Source organism: Pogona vitticeps, chromosome 5, assembly GCF_051106095.1.
Source record: "Pogona vitticeps strain Pit_001003342236 chromosome 5, PviZW2.1, whole genome shotgun sequence".
NCBI classification, from domain to species: Eukaryota; Metazoa; Chordata; class Lepidosauria; order Squamata; family Agamidae; genus Pogona; species Pogona vitticeps.
Genome location: NC_135787.1, coordinates 92,942,636 through 92,963,106, shown reverse-complemented (window position 1 = coordinate 92,963,106; position 20,471 = coordinate 92,942,636). Strand labels below are relative to the sequence as shown.

At 40.9% G+C, this 20,471-nt stretch overlaps 2 protein-coding genes across 11 annotated transcripts in view; one reads left to right on the top strand and one right to left on the bottom strand.

Annotated features, from left to right (window-relative positions):
- Positions 1-4,807, top strand: part of STX18 (syntaxin 18) — a 124,926-nt gene extending 120,119 nt beyond the window's left edge. For 4 of the 8 annotated variants that reach the window (XR_013545561.1, XM_073001036.2, XM_073001038.2 and 1 more), the window contains one exon: positions 1,516-3,479. Coding sequence is in view for 5 of the 8 variants with exons in the window: in XM_073001036.2 (XP_072857137.1) it covers positions 1,516-1,621 (106 nt within the window). In the remaining 3 variants the exon portion in view is untranslated. Of the gene's footprint in view, positions 1-1,515 lie in introns of all 8 variants that reach the window. The other 4 variants (XR_002302292.3, XM_073001037.2, XR_013545562.1 and 1 more) reach the window with 3 other exon arrangements.
- NSG1 (neuronal vesicle trafficking associated 1) overlaps positions 2,143-20,471 on the bottom strand; it is a 29,519-nt gene continuing 11,190 nt past the window's right edge. For all 3 annotated transcript variants that reach the window (XM_020813312.3, XM_073001041.2, XM_020813313.3), the window contains exons 4-5: positions 8,272-8,382; positions 2,143-5,100 (exon numbers count right to left, since the gene is read on the bottom strand). In XM_020813312.3, coding sequence (XP_020668971.1) covers positions 4,900-5,100; positions 8,272-8,382 — 312 coding nt within the window. In that variant the 3' untranslated portion in view covers positions 2,143-4,899. The remainder of the gene's footprint in view (positions 5,101-8,271; positions 8,383-20,471) is intronic.

Sequence of the window (20,471 nt, the reverse complement as noted above, 5' to 3'; positions counted from 1 at the left end):
TTCTGCTCTTAAAAATACATAATTCATGCATTACTAGAATGTAAATACCTACTTCTTTTTATCTCCTTAGCATTTGAGATCCATACTGAATTATGTTCTGCCCATTCCTGAATCAGATACAGTGGTGCCTCACTTAACGACGTTAATCCGTTCCGGAAAAAATGTCGTTAAGTGATTTCATCGTTAAGCGATTTTTAAAAGCCCATAGAAACACATTAAAACGTGTTTAATGCGTTCCTATAGGCTTCAAAACTAACCTTAAGTGAAGATCCTCCATGGGGTGGCCATTTTCGGTGCTTCTTAAGGGAGGCAAAACAGCCCCTGACCATTTTGAAACCGCCTATCAGCTGTTCAAGAAAAGTTCCCAGACCCTTTTTAAACTTTGCATTGCAAAAGCGAGAAGGAGCAATGTTCTCATCTGCTCTCCTTGTCGAGGGAGCTATTCCTTCTTCTCTCTTTTTTTTCTCTCCTGCCTGCCTGAGCCCACCACTGCTTTCCTCCACTGAGTGTGTGGTGTGTGTGTTTTTGCGTGTGTGTGTGTGTGTGTGTGAGTGCACGTTCCCCTTCCCCTCGCCCCAACGGAGCCCAAGGCCAGATGGCCGGGATTGGCCACCAAGGGCTCTGAGCTCCGCCCGCTTGAGTCTGGCTTGGGAGAGAGCGAGAAGGAAGGGAAGGGAAAAAAAGAGGGAAGGCAGAGGAGGTGAGGAGAGCGGGGCCGCGCTCCCTGCGCTGCCTAGTCTGGAGTGGGAGCCTGGCAGCGGCGGAGCACCAGCAGCAGGAACAGGAGCAGCCACGACCGGAGCCTGCTTGTCTGATGACGAGTCAGCCCCGGAGCCTTCTCTGCTCCGTGGGTGCACGTTCCCCTTCCCCTCGCCCCAACGGAGCCCAAGGCTGGACGGCCGGGATTGGCTGTCAAGGGCCCTGAGCTCCGCCCGCTTGAAACAGCCCCTTGAAAGAGAGCGAGACAGCGAGAAGGAAGGGAAGGGGGAAAAAAAGAGGGAAGGCAGGGGAGGCGAGGAGAGCGGGGCCGCGCTTCCTAGTCTGGAGTGGGAGCCTGGCAGCGGCGGAGCAGCCCTCTCTGCTCCTTTAAGGCAAGGCAGGCGGGGGGGCTCGCAAGAGGCACCCCTCGCGAGGAGGGGGGAGGACAGACTCCGGGCTAGAAGGCGAAAGGGGGAAGCCGGCAGAGGAGAGAGAGGCCGGTGGTGGTGGTGGTGGGGGACTCCCAGTGGAGGCTGGGCTTCCACGGGATCCCTTGGCCGGGATGAGAGGCTCCCCCTTAGCTCCCCACCGGGTGGATCCTCCCACCTCCTCCCGGACGTGCAAGGGTCGCTTTGCCATGATCGCAAAGCGATTTATCCCCATAGAGGCCATCGCTAACCGATCGCTCTGGCTATGGCCCAAACCCCATCGTTAAGTGATTTCATCGTTAAACGGAGCGATCAGTAAGCGAGGCACCACTGTACTGTGGTCTGTGCATGGTACTTGCATTAGATTTTTTTTCCCCTTTTTCTACAGGCAATCAAGAACAATGCTGGATTTCGTGTGTGGATCCTCTTCTTCCTTGTCATGTGCTCTTTTTCTTTGTTATTCCTGGACTGGTATGGTAGCTAACCTTGATTGAAGCTTGCTTGAAGCCATGTTTAATCTGAAGATGTCTTCCCTGCAACACTGTTAGTATTTCATAAAACATCATGGTGGAAATATCTTTTTTTTACTTTACTTTTTACTTTATTTAGACTTGTACCCCGCCCCTCTAAACAAAGTCTACTCATACACCTACATCATAAATCTACACACATCTGCATTCTTGAGGCAAATACTCGGGTTGCATTTATACAGCACTCAATAATTTCCTGGAACAGGACAAATCTTTAAACAGCTAACAGACTGAAACCGGGCAAGTGGCAGGGAAATCTCAATAAAAGTGTAATGACAGTCATTTCAACAGGACATCATGGAGCTAGTGAAATGTACACAAACAAAACTGTTGTGGTGAATGAGCAGGAGACACTTTAGCCATCTATCCAATATTTATTTTAATCCCCCGATTCTCACTAAATTTAAAAAAATGTTCATATGAATTGCATGTTATAGTCCTGTAATATCAGTCAATTAACAAGGCAGTGAGTCCCACTGCAAGAATTGTATTGAAGATAACACAAAATTTATTTGTCACAGTTTTGAAGTTGCTGTATGTGAAGCATATAATATACATATCATTGCAGTGTAATGAAACATGAACATATCTAATGCATTTATGTCCAAGAATTTTGGATACAAAAATCTGTTGTAAATTACAACAGTTTAACTGCTGGCCAAAGTGAACCTACCTGAAGCTATGCAGAAAGTCCAAAATTGCTTTGTTTTGTAAAGGAATGAGTTCACCCACAACTGACACTGCAATTTACAGTGGATGAGTTTTGCTGTCTTCTCTTAAAAATTAAAAAAAAACATTGTACACCACCACAAAGAACAAATAATCCAAATTCTTCAGCCATTGCTGTGTAGCACAATTATAATTTGCAATATGTCTGGGAAAACTAGAGGGAATTTTATTGCAAATGGAACAATGGAAATCCTTCAGTTTTGATTTCTCTTAAGTTCAGTATCCATGTATGCAAACATACTGAGTTTGAGAAACATGATCATATTTTACTTTACAGAGTGAAAATGTCAAAAATTACATGTGCATTCACATTCAACAAAGTACTGATTACTAGGAAATACAAACATGGTATTGTTGACTACATTCATACAGGGCAGAATTTTTAAAAATGCAAAAGAAAGATTTGGCACATAATTTATTGCTCTTATACATTCCACACAGCAATACTGACATACTAAAATATATTTTACAACACATAACTATGTCCTGTGCTAAAAAATTTCCAAATGGAAAAGCAACTGGCATTTTCTAAGTGGACTGTGCTGCTTAAATGTATTGAAAAGAAACATAACCTAGAAGTGGAACTAACCATGTTTGTTCTACTAAATATGTTGGGGAAAGAGAAATATTCATGTTTGCAAAACAAGTTTCTATGAAAATAATGAAACTTTTGACATGTCCACTGGAATATAGCAGTTCAGAACATAATCAAAATGACAGCTGTAGTTAGCTAAATGGTTTAATTACAGTGACATAAATTGAGTCCAAAGTCATTCTAGTGTGGTATTTTTTTTTAAACAGTGATGCTTTTGCAACATGACCACCACTGGTTGGAAACATTACTCTGATGTCTCTACAATACAGCCACAGCACAGTAGCACAACACTGGAGATGTGAGGAACAGGCCAGAGCCAACTCTAACCTGTTTTCAGTCCAGGCATGCTGCAGCATTCCACTACACATTGACCATCAATGCTTAAGCCACTATGCCCATGTTTAAAGTTAATGAAATGTATTTAGAAAGCTTTTTTTAAAAAAAAATGTAAGAATTTAGGAATCTGTCAACATAATAAAAGTTCAGCTACCATTTTAACACTGGCCTATAACATTTCTCTGTGCTCTTTTTATCTTGAGAAACAGCCTGCTTTTCATTCCACCCTTAAGGGACGTGGTGGCGCTGTGGGCTAAACCGTAGAAGCCTGTGCTGCAGAGTCAGAAGACCAAGCAGTCGTAAGATCGAATCCACGGGACGGAGTGAGCGCCCGTCGCTTGTCCCAGCTCCCACCAACCTAGTGGTTCAAAAGCATATAAATGCAAGTAGGGACCACCTCGGTGGGAAGGTAACAGCGTTCTGTGTCTAAGTTGCACTGGCCATGTGACCACGGAAGATTGTCTTCGGACAAAACGCTGGCTCTATGGCTTGGAAACGGGGATGAGCACGAGTCGAACACGAGTGGACAAAAATTGTCAAGGGGAACCTTTACCTTTACCTTCATTCCACCCTTACTCCTCACATGCCATATCAAACAGCAACGGGTGGCAAGTTGGAAGATTTAATGCAGGTATACACTTTTCTCCTCCATCCAGTTCTACAGATATGTATGTAAAAGTCCTGCTGAGTTCAGTGGAACATATTCCCTAGTATATATGCTTAAGAATGCAGTCTTAATATTTAGACATTAGAAAATGCCGAAGTATGGATTTCACAATATTTAAAAAGGGAAATATCTTAATATTATACAAAAAGAGAAAATTCTAAGAAAATTACTCCTGCTGTCATTGGACAAATTGCACTGTGAGTTACATCTACAGTGAAAGGCTTTTCTTCTCTTCCATAGGGCTGCACTACTCTTTAGTGTATTTTCTATTCTGAAAACATTGTCATGCTTAACATTCTTACACATTTTCTAAATATCACCATTCTAATGTACAGCTCCCTAGTGTATATTTTGTGTTTCAGTGCAAGTAAATATACATGATTCTCTAGGCATAGTGGTAATGCAGTGAAATAGTCACAGCTATAACAAATCAATGAGTAAGCATTCTTTTTGCAAAAACTTGATGCTGTCTTACTTGCTTGGTACAGTGAGCAAAAGTAGGCCAACTTTATTTCTTGATAATTCATTTTGGAGCTTCAAGCCAATTTTAGATACAGTTCCTAGCTAACTGTTATTTCTGCAAAACTGATTTTAAAACACAGAACACCAGTGCACACTGTAAAATGCAAATCTCTCTTGTCAAATTGCTCAATGAAATTTCTAAATTGCAAGAATGTATCAAAGTTTATTTTCATTGAAAGAGAAATTGGTATTAAAGCATAAGCAATGCCAATATGCACTTTGCCATTAATGGCCTAAGCTTTCGTTTTCTTTTTTCTTTTTCTTTTTGCAAAGCAGTTATCAGCAAACTAAGCAATTTGCACCATAAATATGAGTAACCTCTAAATTATCTGGAACCACGAGACATTTCATGAAGGCCCATTTGATACTTTCAAATTAAGAAGATTGATCATTCTAAGCTGATTTTTCAGCAGCGTCAGTCTCCTGCTCAGACAGTTTTTCTTCTGAAAGCACCATCATCCATGGAGATACAGATCGTGTGATGGTCTGTTTGGCCAGGTTGTAGTGGTTTATAACTGTATAAAATTTCCCTCTGGCACTAGAGTCTTGTTCAGAGTAGTAATTCTCTAATCCAGCTGGACTGCATTGATTGTTCTGAAAGACAACCATCATTTAAGGATAATTAATGTTATTTCTTGGCTACTTTTCGATTTCAAAAATATCTACATTTGAATGCAGATGTATTTTTTAAAAAGAGCATGTTAGAGAAAGCCAGGTAAGTAAGACCTGAATAGGGATCAAAACTGATTAAAGTGACTGAAGTAGAGAAGACTGCTCCATTGTTGTAGCCACTCAACTTGAGCCACAACCTTAGGGTGGGTGCATAGGCTGAGTGTGTTCTGGCTCACAGTAGGAGACTGTCTGGATAATGCAGACTCCACTTCTTCAGACAGTTGCTTTCTCACACATTCAGATAACTAATGAACAGGACTGTAGTCAAAGAGTTAGGCATACACAGAAAAGATTTATGATAGGAAATAAAAATGAAGATAGCTTGAAGGATGTGAGTTCTATATCACTCATGTCCACTCATGTCCAACATATGTATGCAGCACTGCTGTCTTCTGGTCTCTCCCTACAATTATACCAGCAGCATCTTATCATTCGTCCCCCTTTTCTCCCATTCACTCTAAGACAAACAAAATAAAGCTTCTCACCTCCATGCTACCTCTGACTGCTAAAGAGTATTCAACTTGATAATAAATGTGTGACTTCCTAGCACCTTCCCTCCTCAGAATTAAGTTCAACACTTGTCTCTTTTGAAATTATAAAAATAATCTATCCTTAGATGAATTTCAGATTTAAATGCCCATTTTAGAACCCCAACATTTAAAAGATGCACAGCAGTTTTTCACCAGACCCAAACTGGTAAAAATAGGAAGCGGAAGTATGTTAAGGCTTAGTGTGAAAACATGTCTCATTTAAAGAATTTTATTTACTCCTGTAACCATTTTTCAGTATCTTAAAAAACATTTTCAAAAGGTTGCTAGTTTATACCCCATAAAAGTAGATTCTGTGTCTTTATATATTGATACTGCAAGCTGCATCTTAAAACAGATTTTCAGTGTCTATAATATTTCACTGTGCAAGCAGTTTGGCTTTCTTCTCACTCACATAAGGAGTCATCAGATCACCTTGTATATGTGGATGTAAGCCTATTACAATGGCAATTTATACTTCTCTAATAGCAACAAGCCTTGATTCAGCATTGTTACCCTGGTGGAATGCTATGCTCTGCCAACACTTGACAGCTTCCCAGGCAGAATGTTAGAAAATGCACTCATCCTTAATTACAGAAGTTTTGTAGGTTTTTACAAAAAAAAAGTGAAACAATCAATATAATCCTCAGAGAATCAAAATGTTTCTTGCAATGCAATCTTAATAATCTCTACTTAGGAGTAAGCTTTATGGAGCTGAGGGAAACCCCATCTGGGAAGTGTGCATTGAATTACAAACTTGGGACGTGGGTATTCTTATTCAAGTGAAGCACCACTTCAGAAACCATTTTTTTACTTTTTAAGTTCCTTTTCCTATTTTCAGAATCAGCATTACTGGAAATGTCCCAGAATCTCAAGCTTAAAAACAAACAAAAGAATGATTATTTCTGATTCTAACGTGAGATATGAATGTCAACAGATCAACCATTCACATTTTAGGTAAACTCCATATATTCATGCTACAGTATTCTAATTTCAGCACATGTCCAGGAAAATAAAAACCCAGAGATATTTGTCTACTGAAATACCTGGTCAGCATATGCCTTTCAACACAAATACTAATTTGGCCTAATAACAAGCATTGCCTGGTACTCTTACTCTTGGCATTACCAGCCTCAGGTAAAGAAATACTGAATATTTTTTATTAACCCATATCCAGTAACCAACAATTGAATTAGAACCTCCCAGGTTTAAGGTGGAAAGAGCATATCAGTCTACTGTTGGAGACATGTATCCTTTCATGTTCCTTAACAGAGGCAGATACCACTATGGCATTTATCACTGCAGAGATAAACTATCGGTTATATGAGGTCTGTTCTAGAGAACAGAATAGACAGAAATCTGCACAATTTATTTAAATTCTATCAATTGAATAGGCAAAAGATTAATATACTGAACAGATTTTCATTAATTGATAGCACAGCCTTCCTCTCTCAGAAAATTTTACTGAAATGATTGGGATAGTACCAAAACATTGTCAAACACACAGAATTTCTGCCCCTGTTTTGTTTTAAATCATACAACAATTGTTTTATGACAAAGTTAGAAGTGAAAAGAAGAAAATTTCTAGTCATACTTTTCACACCTTTTATAATTTTATAAGTTTGCCATGTTACCTTTAGTTTTTCTATTCATCCATTACTGGCCAAAATGCTATCTACCGTATATGGAAGCAAAGCTGCAGAAGCCACCTTAACATGGCACCAAGTGTGTGCCAGGCAAGCAACCAACACCTCATCAATTAGGCCATGATCACACAAGGGAAATGTTCTCTAGTTCTTCCAATACGTTCCATACTTCTGTTGTACTGATTCTTGGTCATGTGTATATATTACCAGGGCAAACATCCCAAGAACTTTTAGTGGTAACAATTTATTTCCGATTTAATGATACATCGAAAAAGGTTTTCTATTTGGGAATATGTTTTCTGTTCCACTGGGGGTTCCTGTAGAATCACATTGGTCTGTCTGCTTCCCCCAGCATCTCCGCTGCATTTCAGCTTAATCTGTCATTTCCTTTTCCCCCCCCCCCTTGCAATCCCGACTGTGTCCTCACAGCGAGTGACAAAAAGCAGCATGTCAAAATGCCATACTGCAGCAATGGCTCAGTTGCTCTGTGACGTATTTTTACCAATGTATCAATGTATTAGGTGCAAATAAAAATTAATAACACACATGCTGAAATAATGGAGGCCACTTTCACCACTTCAATTCTGAAAAGAAGTGGGGCAATTCATGCACAGGCAATTCTGGTAAGGAATGCACTGATACAGCAGAAGTACAAAATAACACAACTCTCCCAGGGAGTGGAAAATAAACTGAAGTTACACTGCTGGCCTCTTGACTGTGTATCGTGCGACCAGAGGAGGGGGGAGCACGATACACTGGGGAATAACTAGAGAGCACATCCCTCATGTGACCAGGGCCTCAGTCACAGCTAATTTTGCTTCTCTGTGTAGTAAAAATCAATTGGATCTTGGCCACATTTTTTCTCGCAAAAAGATATACGAGCATCCCACTGTCTTATTTAAAGATATTATATGCTTTACCTTGAACACAAAACCTTCTGGACAGGTATGGTCATACTTGTAAACTTTGTAGACTACCAGAAATACAATGCAGGTGAGGAATGCCAGAGCAAAAAGGACCAAAACAGTTACCTGTAAGTGGGGAGAAAATGTAATTTTCCATTAATTTTATGTTGTCTACTAAAAAAAATAAATCAATACCTTCAGAAAAACAGACTGTATCTATGCTCCAGTGGAGAAAATTCCCAGGAATGCCAATACAAGTGATAAAAGAGAGTGTGTATACTTCTTTAACCATGTTCCTAATGTTAGCATATGGCACAGCCCCATTAACACCTCCCTTTCAAAAGGAAAGATGAAAGAGTGGGTCTCTGACTACGGACTCTGGATGGAAAACCCACATCAGCTGTTACTTGAAATGTTTTAGGAATAAAGGAACCTTGCACCTGCATTGTGGAATGGAGCAGTGGTACAAATTACTTGTGGTGATAAAGCCGCCACAAGATATAGTTTTGACAGTGTTCATGTAATGGCTCAAATCATAGACAAATGGTGACATTTCAGCTCACCATCTCTAAAAATTCTTCTGAATGTGAAATGAATAGGTGAATAATGGTTTGCACTTGTCTGTAACAAGTATTCAGTGAACAATCATCATGCTAAAAAAATAGCACCACAAAAACCTAAGTTTTATTTTTTCAGTTTGATGGCAGAGAAATTTTTTGTGTGATGTTTTCAACTAATGCAAAAACACCTTGAAAAACCTGAAATTGAATATATTTTCACATTTTTCCAATGAGAAAAGGTAAATAAATATGAATTTGATTTTGAAACATCACAACATAAAAATCCGTGCAAATTGTGAAATGAAAAAGATTTTTTTTCTCTCTCATTGAAATGCATTGGACGGACAGTTCAATAGAGTTCAATGAGGGAAAAACAAAAAATCACCAAAAATTAACGACGACTCAGAACAACACCATATTAAGGTTGCATAGGGTTCAGGAGGTGGGCTAACGATTGCAAGCATTTAAAACATGTTCCAAACATTGTAAGACACTTAAAAATGAGCGAAAACGGAAGAGCTCCAAAGCACTGTAGCCGGCTTCAGTGCTTTTGAAGTCCTTCCCGATGTCCGTTTTCGCTCATTTTTAAGTGTCTTACAATGTTTGGAACCTGTTTTAAATGCTTGCAATCGTTAGCCCACCTCCTGAACCCTATGCAGACTTAATTTGGTGGTGTTTTGAGTCGTCGTTAATTTTTGGTGATTTTTTGTTTTCTCCATTGAAAGCCTTTGAACGGACCATTCAAAGGCTTTCAATGGAGAATTTAAAAAATCACCAAAAATTAACGAAGAGTCAGAACAACACCAAATTAAGTTTGCATAGGGTTCAGGAGGTGGGCTAACGATTGCAAGCATTTAAAACAGGTTTCTAACAGTTTAAGACACTTTTACAGGAGCGAAAAAGGGACATCGTTAAGTGAAATTCCCCCATAGAGAACATCGTTAAACGATGGGGGAAATTCCTCAAAGAAACCCATTGCTGTGCGAATTCATCGTTGTATGAAGCAATTGTTGTGCGAGGCACCACAACCACCACAATCTCAACAACAGGTGCAGACATTACCTGCAGTGCAGTCCATGGAAAGTTTTCAAGAGCGGATAGCAAAAGAGCCACTTGTTGAAATGTCATGGCTAGTGTCCTTTTCTCTTCTGGCAAACTTTGCACGAGTGGTTGGATTTTGTCTCATATAAAGTGATCCTAGGTTCCCACTGCACCCTGATAGTTGGCCAATTTTTTTCCAAGAGCAAAAGTAAAATACACACACCTTCCAATCTGATCCATTTACATCCTGTTGAATAAGGTTTACTTTTAGACCTGGCTTGACAGACTTCAACAATTATTGAATTTGGCTGAGGATGCTTGAATAGGAAATATGCACGCTCTTCCTGGACTTTATACAGGTTCTCTATTCTCTTTGATGATGGTGGCAAGGAAGATGGCTTTTTCTAGGATTCTTTAATTAGGTAACATAATATTTGGAGTAGTTGAATCTCAATTGGCTGAACAATGTTCTTTTGTTTTGTTTTGTTTTCAAAAACTGGGTCTGTTTTTGGAGGTAATGGTATAAATACCTCAATCTTGAGTGATTTCACCATCCTCAATATCATATCTGAGTAGCTGCATACATCATCGGAATTATTTATTACTTTTTTATTTATATAACAGAAAAAAGACAATAAACATTCAAACATAAGTTACAATACACTCCTTAAATTCACTATCCTTCTACACTGTCATTCTTTACATTTCACCTCCACCCTGTGCCACCCTCCCCTTCAGGACCAGGTTCCAATATTTTAACTTTACAATTTGTGCCACCTCATAACTTTCCAAAAATACATTGATTCATCTCTTGGTATGTACCCCTTCCTTTTAAACAGATCATGTTCCAGAAATGGATTCCATATTTCTCTAATATTTTTAACATACCTCTTCTAATTTTCATATCACAAAATCTATTATTAGTTGCCATATTCCACATTTTTCTGTACCATTCCGCCATATTGATTTGATTGTCACGTTTCCAATTATTTGCAATTACTAACCTTGCCATAGTTACTATTATGGTGATTGACTATTTTTCTTCCCTATTTACTTGTTTAACAATGTTTAAAGGCAACCATAGGAGACAATTGTATATCAATTCCTATTGTATTTCTTATTTTATTAAAAACCCAGGTCCATTCTTTCCTTCTAATTTCACAAAACCACCATATATGCATATACGTCCCTTTCTCATTCTTTTACCTCCAATGTAGAGATAATATATACTTGTTTATTAATTTAAACAATGTTTAATACCATTTCCATATTGCCTTATGTAACGAACAGCCCTGACCTCACCTGCCCGTCACCACAAAACATTGATGCGGGAGCCAATGAGTGAATGGAAGGCAGAGCCAGGGGGGAGAGAAGAGGATAAAAAGACTGGTGGAGGGAGTTTGAGAGAGAAAGAGACTGTGTGTGGCTTAAAAGTGAGAGAAGAGTGAATTAGAGAGTGTCCTTTCAGCTTTGGCCCAGTCACTTCATTAGCTCTAGAGCTACTTGTCCTCTGCTCTTCCTCAGTAGTATATTGGATGTCTTCCGATCTGAGGGGCTCATCTTCCAGCGTCATATCTTTTATCCTTTTGTTTCTGTTCATGAGGTTTTCTTGGCAAAGATACTGGAGTGGCTTGCCAGTTCCTGCTCCAGGTGGATCGCATTTAGTCAGACCTTTACCATGGGTGTTTCATATTCTGCCTTTACTGTTTTTATATATATTTCACTTATAATATCATTCCTAATTTTTATTATTTCCCCTTTGTCTTTTTCTATATATTCCTCAAACTCTATCAGTCTTCCTACCTTTCCTTTCTTCCTTTTCTAGTCCTTTGTCCATTTTTCTATTACAGTATCTGTAACCATGAGATCGCCTCTTCTACAAACATTTCTCTTATTTGCTCATCTTGTATTCTTTCCATCCATTCCTTAATCCTTATATTCCCTTTATCTTTTATTAATGCCTTTACTTTAAGATTTTCTGGGAATTTTTTAACATTGACTATCTGGGTTACAGGGGAAATCAGTGACCTCAATACAGTGGTGCCTCACTTAACGACGTTAATCCGTTCCGGAAAAAACGTCACTAAGTGATTTAATCGTTAAGCGATTTTTAAAAGCCCATAGAAATGCATTAAAACGTGTTTAATGTGTTCCTATGGGCTTCAAAACTAACCTTAAGTGAAGATCCTCCATAGGGGCGGCCATTTTCGGTGCCTCTTAAGGGAGGCAAAAGAGCGGGTGACCATTTTGAAACCACCTATCAGCTGTTCAAGAAAAGTTCCTGGACCCTTTTTAAACTTTGCATTGCAAAAGCAAGAAGGAGCAATGTTCTCATCTGCTCTCCTTGTCGAGGGAGCTATTCCTTCTTCTCTCTTTTTTTCTCTCCTGCCTGCCTGAGCCCACCACTGCTTTCCTCCACTGAGTGTGTGGTGTGTGTGTTTTTGTGTGTGTGTGTGTGTGTGTGTGTGTGTGTGTATGTGTGAGTGCACGTTCCCCTTCCCCTCGCCCCAACGGAGCCCAAGGCCAGATGGCCGGGATTGGCCGCCAAGGGCTCTGAGCTCCGCCTGCTTGAGCCTGGCTTGGGAGAGAGCGAGAAGGAAGGGAAGGGAAAAAAAGAGGGAAGGCAGGGGAGGCGAGGAGAGCGGGGCCGGGCTCCCTGCGCTGCCTAGTCTGGAGTGGGAGCCTGGCAGCGGTGGAGCAGCAGCAACAGGAGCAGCCACAACCGGAGCCTGCTGGTCTGAGGAGGAGTCAGCCCCGGAGCCCTCTCTGCTCCGTGGGTGCACGTTCCCCTTCCCCTCGCCTCAACGGAGCCCAAGGCTGGACAGCCGGGAATGGCTGCCAAGGGCTCTGAGCTCCGCCTGCTTGAGCCTGGCTTGGGAGACAGCGAGAAGGAAGGGAAGGGAGAAAAAGAGGGAAGGCAGGGGAGGCGAGGAGAGCGGGGCCGCGCTCCCTGCGCTGCCTCATCTGGAGTGGGAGCCTGGCAGTGGCGGAGCAGCTGCCACCGGAGCCTGCTGGTCTGAGGAGTCAGCCCCGGAGCCCTCTCTGCTCCTTTAAGGCAAGGCAGGTGGGGGGTTCGCAAGAGGCACCCCTCGCGAGGAGGGGGGAGGACAGACTCCGGGCTAGAAGGCGAAAGGGGGAAGCCGGCAGAGGAGAGAGCGGCCGGTGGTGGTGGGGACTCCCAGTGGAGGCTGGGCTTCCACGGGATCCCTTGGCCAGGATGAGAGGCTCCCCCTTAGCTCCCCACCGGATGGATCCTCCACCTCCTCCCGGACGTGCAAGAGTTGCTTTCACCCATTGTCTCTGGCTCTCCATGAAGTCTGCCATCATCAGGGTAAACTGCTCTTGCAACCTGAAACTCGCATCTCTTTTATCTGCTGGACTGCTGCTGGCCTCTGCTCCAGCTGTTCCCCTCTGGGTGATTATTTCTCCTGTTAGCAGGTCCTGCTGAGTTGGAACTTGTTCCGCCCCAGTGTACTGCTGTGCCTTTCTTGGCTTCACTTTAGGTTTAACAACTTCTGGATTTGCTTCTATTAATCTGTGGGCATCTTCTTCATCCTCTGGGTTATCTACTTCCCAGTGTTCCACTGCTTCCAAAATCTCCTTATCCACTGATACTTCAGGCAGTGAAAACCGACTGCTAAAAGCCATTTTTCCTTTTTTTTTTTTTCTTCTCTCCCTGCAGCCTTGGCCAAAGCACGGGAGGAGCAATAAAACAATTAAACTGTCAGCTTTGACTAATCCTACTTTCCCTTCAGGAAATCCTTTTGGCTCTGGCTTGGGGTAGGAAATTTTCCTTTTTAAACTTTATTTAATTACTTTTAAATTACTTTTATTATCCTGGCTGCTCCTTATAGACTCCTGCTACACTCAAAACAATTTTGCCACTCTGTCACCTGAGTGAATCGAGCTGGCACTTTTTAAACAACACAATGCTTGTTCCTTAGAACTCTTAAGCCACTGGCAGAATCTCTCCTTGCATTTCTTTAGCCTGAGCTTTCTGCATAGGAGTCTTCTCCAGTCACAATAATTTACAACCTTCCCTGCTTTGCTCTGAAGCTCACGCCAGAGAAGTTTCTCTTGTCCTTTATTTAGCAGTGTGTATCTGCTTACTCACACATCTGCCTTCATAAAACAATTACCAGCGCTAATTCAGCCCTTGAGCAAAGCGCAAACCAAGCTGCAACTCTAAGCTGCCAGCATGACATAAACACAGCACATGGATTTGTATCCAAACACAGCCACCATGGCTTGTAAATCAAATCCCATCTGCCACTATACTGTAACTAAACACGGCACGTGAGACTCAGATCCCACCGCTGCCACCATGTGGTAAAAGCGTTCCTAAGAACTGCCTTTACACGAGACAGAGAGGGATTCAGAATGATTAGTCCCTAATGCCAGCAAAACCGGGTCCTGTAATTTTGCCCTAGGCGACTTCTCACTCCTTCACCCAAGTCTGTCTCGATTTTAAATAAACAATCTGGAAGGTCTGCTCTTCCTTTTTTAATACTCTAGGACCCTCATTTGGTAGCGTAATGTGGCCAGATCAAAACAATCTTAGTTCTAAAATATCCAATTTACTACAGTAGCTTGGTCTAAACAAGGAGACAGCTTACAGACAATTTGTCTTTTTATATTTTATTACAAAAGATAGCATTTCAACAAGCTTAGTTTAACGTCATTTAGTATTTCCAAAATAACCCCCAGCCTTAGCCACCAGTTATTTCCTCTATAAAATGAAAACAATAAAATGTCTAACTAGATCTTAAATAAGCATTCTTACGCAATCCTTTTGATTAAAGTTCTGTCGGCTGCATTTCTCTCGGTATGTCATCTCTTCTCCGTCCTCCCCCTTCCATCTCTTCTCCGTCCTTCTCCTTCTTCTCTGCCTTTGCCCATCTTCCTTAAATTAAGAAGTTATGTCCTTGTCCATCGGAGCTGAGATAAGATAAGGGTCAGCTTGCTCTTCTTAACTCTTTTTTTTTCTTTAGCTGGAGAAGAACTGACCTTGTACATTTTCTCTCTAATTAGCACCTGGGCATAAGCAGATTTCTAGCTTTTTCGTTGCAGCTCTGAACTAAATCCTATAAAATACAACACTATTCTATTTTCATAATCAAATCCATGACAGCCATGATCGCAAAGCGATTTATCCCCATAGAGGCCATCGCTAACCGATCGCTCTGGCGATGGCCAAAACCCCATCGTTAAACTATTTCATCGTTAAACGGAGCGATAGGTAAGCAAGGCACCACTGTACTCTTCTATAACTTCTCCAACTTTTTAGAAAATTTTCATAAAGGTATTTGCTATATTATTAATCTCTTCCTCAGTTTTTTCTTTAAAAAAATACTCTCCAAGCTTTCCTCATTTTTGCCCTTTTCATATCAATTTTTTATTGTTTAGTGTAATATCCAGAACATGCCTTAACTGATTTGCTATATAATATAGCTTAATGCTATACCTCAGCCTCCCTCTTTTGGTGAAATGTGCCACAGTTTATCAATCCTGGCTCTTTTGTTTCCATTACAATACTTATTTATCAAAATCTGCCATTCCTGTAATTGTTTTTCTGTTATCTTTATTGGTAGCATCCAGAATTAAAAATTTAATTTGGGGATAATTTTCATTTTGCAAATCACTATTCTGCCAAACCACTAAATCTTTAATTTTTTATATTTCTTTATTTGATCACTTATCTTTTTCTTCAGCCTCTCCAAGTTTATTTTAATTACACCCATATCCTAAGTTTCCCTAAATATTTGATTGAATTTTTAATGCTTCCCCTCAAATTTATTTTTCACACAGATCTTTTCTTGTTGATCGTAATTTAGTACTATACATTCAGACGTGCTCCAATTTACCGTTATTTCTTCAAAATGTTTTAAGTGTTATTTTATTTTCCCAATAGCTTCTAATGGATTCTTAATTATTAATAAAATATCATCTGTGAACAAGTTTATCTTGTTGTTCTCCATGTGCCCTCTTCCCTTTACAGTGGTGCCTTGCATAGTGATCACTCCGCATAGCGAAGAAATCGCTTTGCGATGCTGTTTTTGCGGTCGCAAAAGCGATCGCTTTGCGATGGCCCCTATGGGGAAAATTCGCTTTGCGATGATCGCGAGGAAGCAATCATTGCAAAGCCCCCATTTTCACACAGCTGATCTGAGGTTCCAAAATGGCCACCCGCTGTTTTGCCTCACTTTAGAGGCACCAAAAATGGCCGCCGCAATGGAGGATTTTCGCTTAAGGTGATTTTTGGAGCCCATAGGAACGCATTGAAGGGGTTTTTATGGGCTTTTTAAAATTGCTTAGCGACGAAATCGCTTAGCAATGATTTTTGCTGCACGAATTAACGTCGCTAAGCGAGGCACCACTCTATTTGTTTATCATCTCTAATTTCCTGTGCCAGTATTTGTATTATCAATGGAAATAAAACTGGAGATAATGGGCAGTCTTGTCTTGTTCCGTGACAATTATGTGATGTACCATAATTCACTATTACTCTAGCTCTATTTTGTGAATATCGTTGTTGCATTATATGCTTAATGTGAGTACTGAACCCTAATTGTTCTATCACCATCTTTAACATATTCCACTCCACTTAGTCAAATGTTTTAAAAAATCTACCCCAATTTTGGCTTTTGTTCCTTTTGCTAAATGCACTTTATTAAGTATTCTTCTCATTAAATCAGCCATTTGTCTCCCTTGCAAAAAACCATTTTGATCTTTATTTGGTCCCAATAAAACCATTTAATTTATTTGCTAGGATTGCAATAAATACCTTTGCATCTTGGTTTAACAATGATATTGATCTGTATCCTATCATATCCAAGGGATTTTTAATGGGCTTTAATACTAATACTACAGCTGACTCCCTCCAAGACTGGGAGATTTCTTCCTGTCTTAAAATTTTATTGTATAATATTTTTAATGTGGGTATTAGGGTCTTTCTAAATATTTTATAATATTCCATTTATTCCACAGTTTTTTCCTTGTTACAATTTATTTATAACCCGCTCTACTTCCTCTTCAATGATTAGTTGTTCCATTCTATTTCTATCCTCTTGTTATACTATAAAAGTCCTGGCATGCTTCAAGCTTATCTTTCATTTTATTGCATCTTAGTTAGTTAGTTAGTTAGTTAGTTAGTTAGTTAGTTAGTTAGTTAGTTAGTTAGTTAGTTAGTTAGTTAGTTAGTTAGTTAAAATATTTTCCCTGTCTTTCTCCTTGGTGGTTAAAGCAATGGTAGGTGACAAAGCAACAGTATCTCCTACATCTGACTAAGGAGAAGTAGATGAAGAGCATTTCCAACCAGCCTCTGTGTCACTGGAATCAATTTTGACCAGTACACTCTTCTGTCTTTTCTTTCTGTGACACATAAATACCCATTTCTTTAGGTTCAAGCATTCTTTGAACTGGGTTTTGGTGTTTTTGAGCTTAAGACTTTTCTTTTCCAGTATTTTCTTAGTAGTTAGATCCAAACTTTTAAAAAACATTTTATTAATTTTTCAATCTATCTACATTCAATTCGTGCTTGTTAAACATTGTGTTACATGGGGTGCTTATAATTATTTGTTTTTTGTGTCTTGGTGTCTTCTTAGTTGTCTCTTCAAAATCCATACATTTTTAGATATTTAAACCATTTGAGTGTGTATTTTAGCATATAATATTGGCTACTATCATAATATTGCTCTCAGAGTATACAATGTTCTCAAAATCCTCTAGAAGCATACCTAATAAAAGTAATTCCAGTTCCAAATCTATATAATTTTGTGGTGATTTAACCGACAAACTTAGTATTTTATATCAATAATAACTGAGTAGGTTCCTAACAGATAATAGATGTTATCTAAAGCAGCAGTCCCCAACCTTTTTGGGACCGTGGGCCATTTGGGGTGTGTAGGCTCCATGCATGGACCGATTGGGGGGCAGGGGCATCCCTGTGCTTGCGGGTGGACGTATCATGCTAATGGAGGGGCATGTCGCACTCGCGTGTGTGTTAAAGGCAAAACTCAGCGACAGCCAAATAAGTGCACAAAAGCCTAGAGGGGGTGGGGGCAACTACACATGGATGCCTGCCTCCCCACTCAACTGATACGTTCCCCCCGCCACCACCCCAGGCAGACCCACCAGTGTCGCCCGCCAAGACGCTCGGCACAACTTTCGCGGGGCTTGGGCAACCTTTTTTCTTTTCCGATTACACTCTGGTGGAAGGATCCCATCTAACTTGAGGGAGGGGGTACGCGGGTGTGCATGTGCCTGTGTTGGAGAGGGTATGGAGGCAGTGGTGCCACTGGCACTCCGGGGATTGGAGGCACACCAGCCCAGCCACAGCCCAGAGCACACCAAAGCCAGTGATGCTGCCGCTGCCCTCGCCGCCACTGGCTAGGAAAGATGGTGCAAGCTGGCGTAGGCTCCTTCCCACCGCGGCTCCTCCAGCGTGAGGCGGAGGTATTAGGCTGGCCTCCTAGAGTCAATTCCCACACCCAGCCGCCTCTCTGGCCAGCGACTGCTTGGTGCATGTGCACTTTGTGTGCCAGGGTGGCTGTTGTCATGCCTATGTTGCCGCCCCCAGCTTGGCTGTGGCTGGACAACTGGAGCAAGAGAGTTTGGGAGAGTCCTCGCATCCTGAGGAGGGTGGGTGAGTCCAAGGCTCTCGCTCATGGACAGCTGTCAGCCCTGTCACCTGCCTGCGGAGCCCATGGCTCCTCCCTGAGGTGGCTGCCCAGCACCTGTTGGCTCGCTCAGCTTCCTTCTGATCACCCTGGGAGCATGTAAGGGAAGAAGGACGGGGGCAACGAGTGAGCCAGCCAGCCAAGAAGCTAAGCGCAACCGTGACACACCCCTCCACAAGTGCAGCACGCCCACTGGGGGGGACAGATATCCATGTCCATGGCCCAGTTCCAGGAAGCCCAAAGCATTTTATACAGATTTTTTAATAATTGTTTAGCCATTTTTATCTCCACATTTTCTATCATGTCTTTATCAATATTATATCTAATGTATATATCTAATGTAATCTAGCTTCAATTTACCTTAAAAATCACCACGTTATGCCTTTACCCTTATTAATGATCCCTTATTTCAGTTTAATTCCCTTTTTAAATATATAAGATATGCCCCTTTACAATTCCAGAAGTTAAGTATATACAGTGGTGCCTCACAAGACGAATGCCTCGCAAGATGAAAAACCCACAAGACGAATGGTTTTTGCGATCGCTGTGGCGCCTCGCAAGACAGCTTCTTCTATGGCCATGCTTTGCAAGATAATTTTTTCCCCACAAGACCGATGCCTCGCAAGACTAAAATAATTCATTCATCTTGCGAGGTTCCCATAGGAATGCATTGCAATGCATTCCTATGGGAAACCACTTTTCGCAAGATGAAAATTTTGCAGGATGGCGCTACTCGCAGAACGAATTACTTTCGTCTTGCGAGGCCCCACTGTACATGCTTTCAACGTTAAGGGCCACCTTAATATTTTTCCTCTTTTCATCTTTCTAAGTAACTCCTCTTATTTGTCTTTTCCCAATTTTTGTTTCTGTCTCCCTAAATAGTCTGCCATCCCTTGTGTCACCTGAAAACATTTTATACACTTGATCTATCTCCAGTAGATCTTCCAGGCTATTTTTAATTAATTCTGCTGATTTCCTCCCCTTATCTTCCCTTGACACAGTTAAGTTTCGTTATATGGTCATAGACCCAAAACTTCAAAGATAAAAACATAATATAAGATATACAGAGTAAGTAAGTTGTTAGAATATATCGATGGTATAAAACTTGAGTCAGGTGTTTATCTTAGTATAACATACAAATTCTTAAAACTGAGAATAAAACCTAGCCACTGACTGTGTTATTAATTGGTTCTTTCCCAACAGCAGAAACTTCAGGTAGTCTGTGGAAGATATACTAGTACGTTTACACATTATTGGGTAGACATAACGGATACGTTTGAACCAATATAAGCTACAATTTAGAATGGTGTGTGCAAATTACCTATATCAAATCACAGTACCAAGGTATTGTTTTGTCTTCTCATTTAATTTAAACCAAAGTACATTGTTGAACGCCCTTTATGGATTGCTGATTTGTCGTGGCAAAGGGGCTTGAGTAATTCAGAAGCGATATGGGCTATGCCATGCAGGGACACCCAAGACGGCCAGATCATAGTGGAGAGTTCTGACTAAACACAATCCACCTGGAGCAGGAACTGGCAAGCCACTCCAGTATCTTTATCAAGAAAACTCCATGGACAGAAACAAAAGACAAAAAGATATGATGCTGGAAAATGAGCTCCTCAGGTCGGAGGCCGTCCAACATGCTACAGAGGAAGAGTGGAGGACAAGTACAAGTAGCTCCAGAGCTAATGAAGTGGTTGGGCCAAAGCCAAAAGGACACTCGGCTGCCGACATGCCTGGAACTGAAAGGAAAGTCCGATGCTGCAAAGAAAAATACTGCATAGGAACCTGGAATGTAAGATCTATGAACCTTGGTAAGCTGGATGTGGTCAAACAGGAGATGGCAAGAATAAACATTGGCATCCTGGGCATTAGTGAACTAAAATGGACGGGAATGGGTGAATTCAATTCAGAAGATTATCATATCTACTAT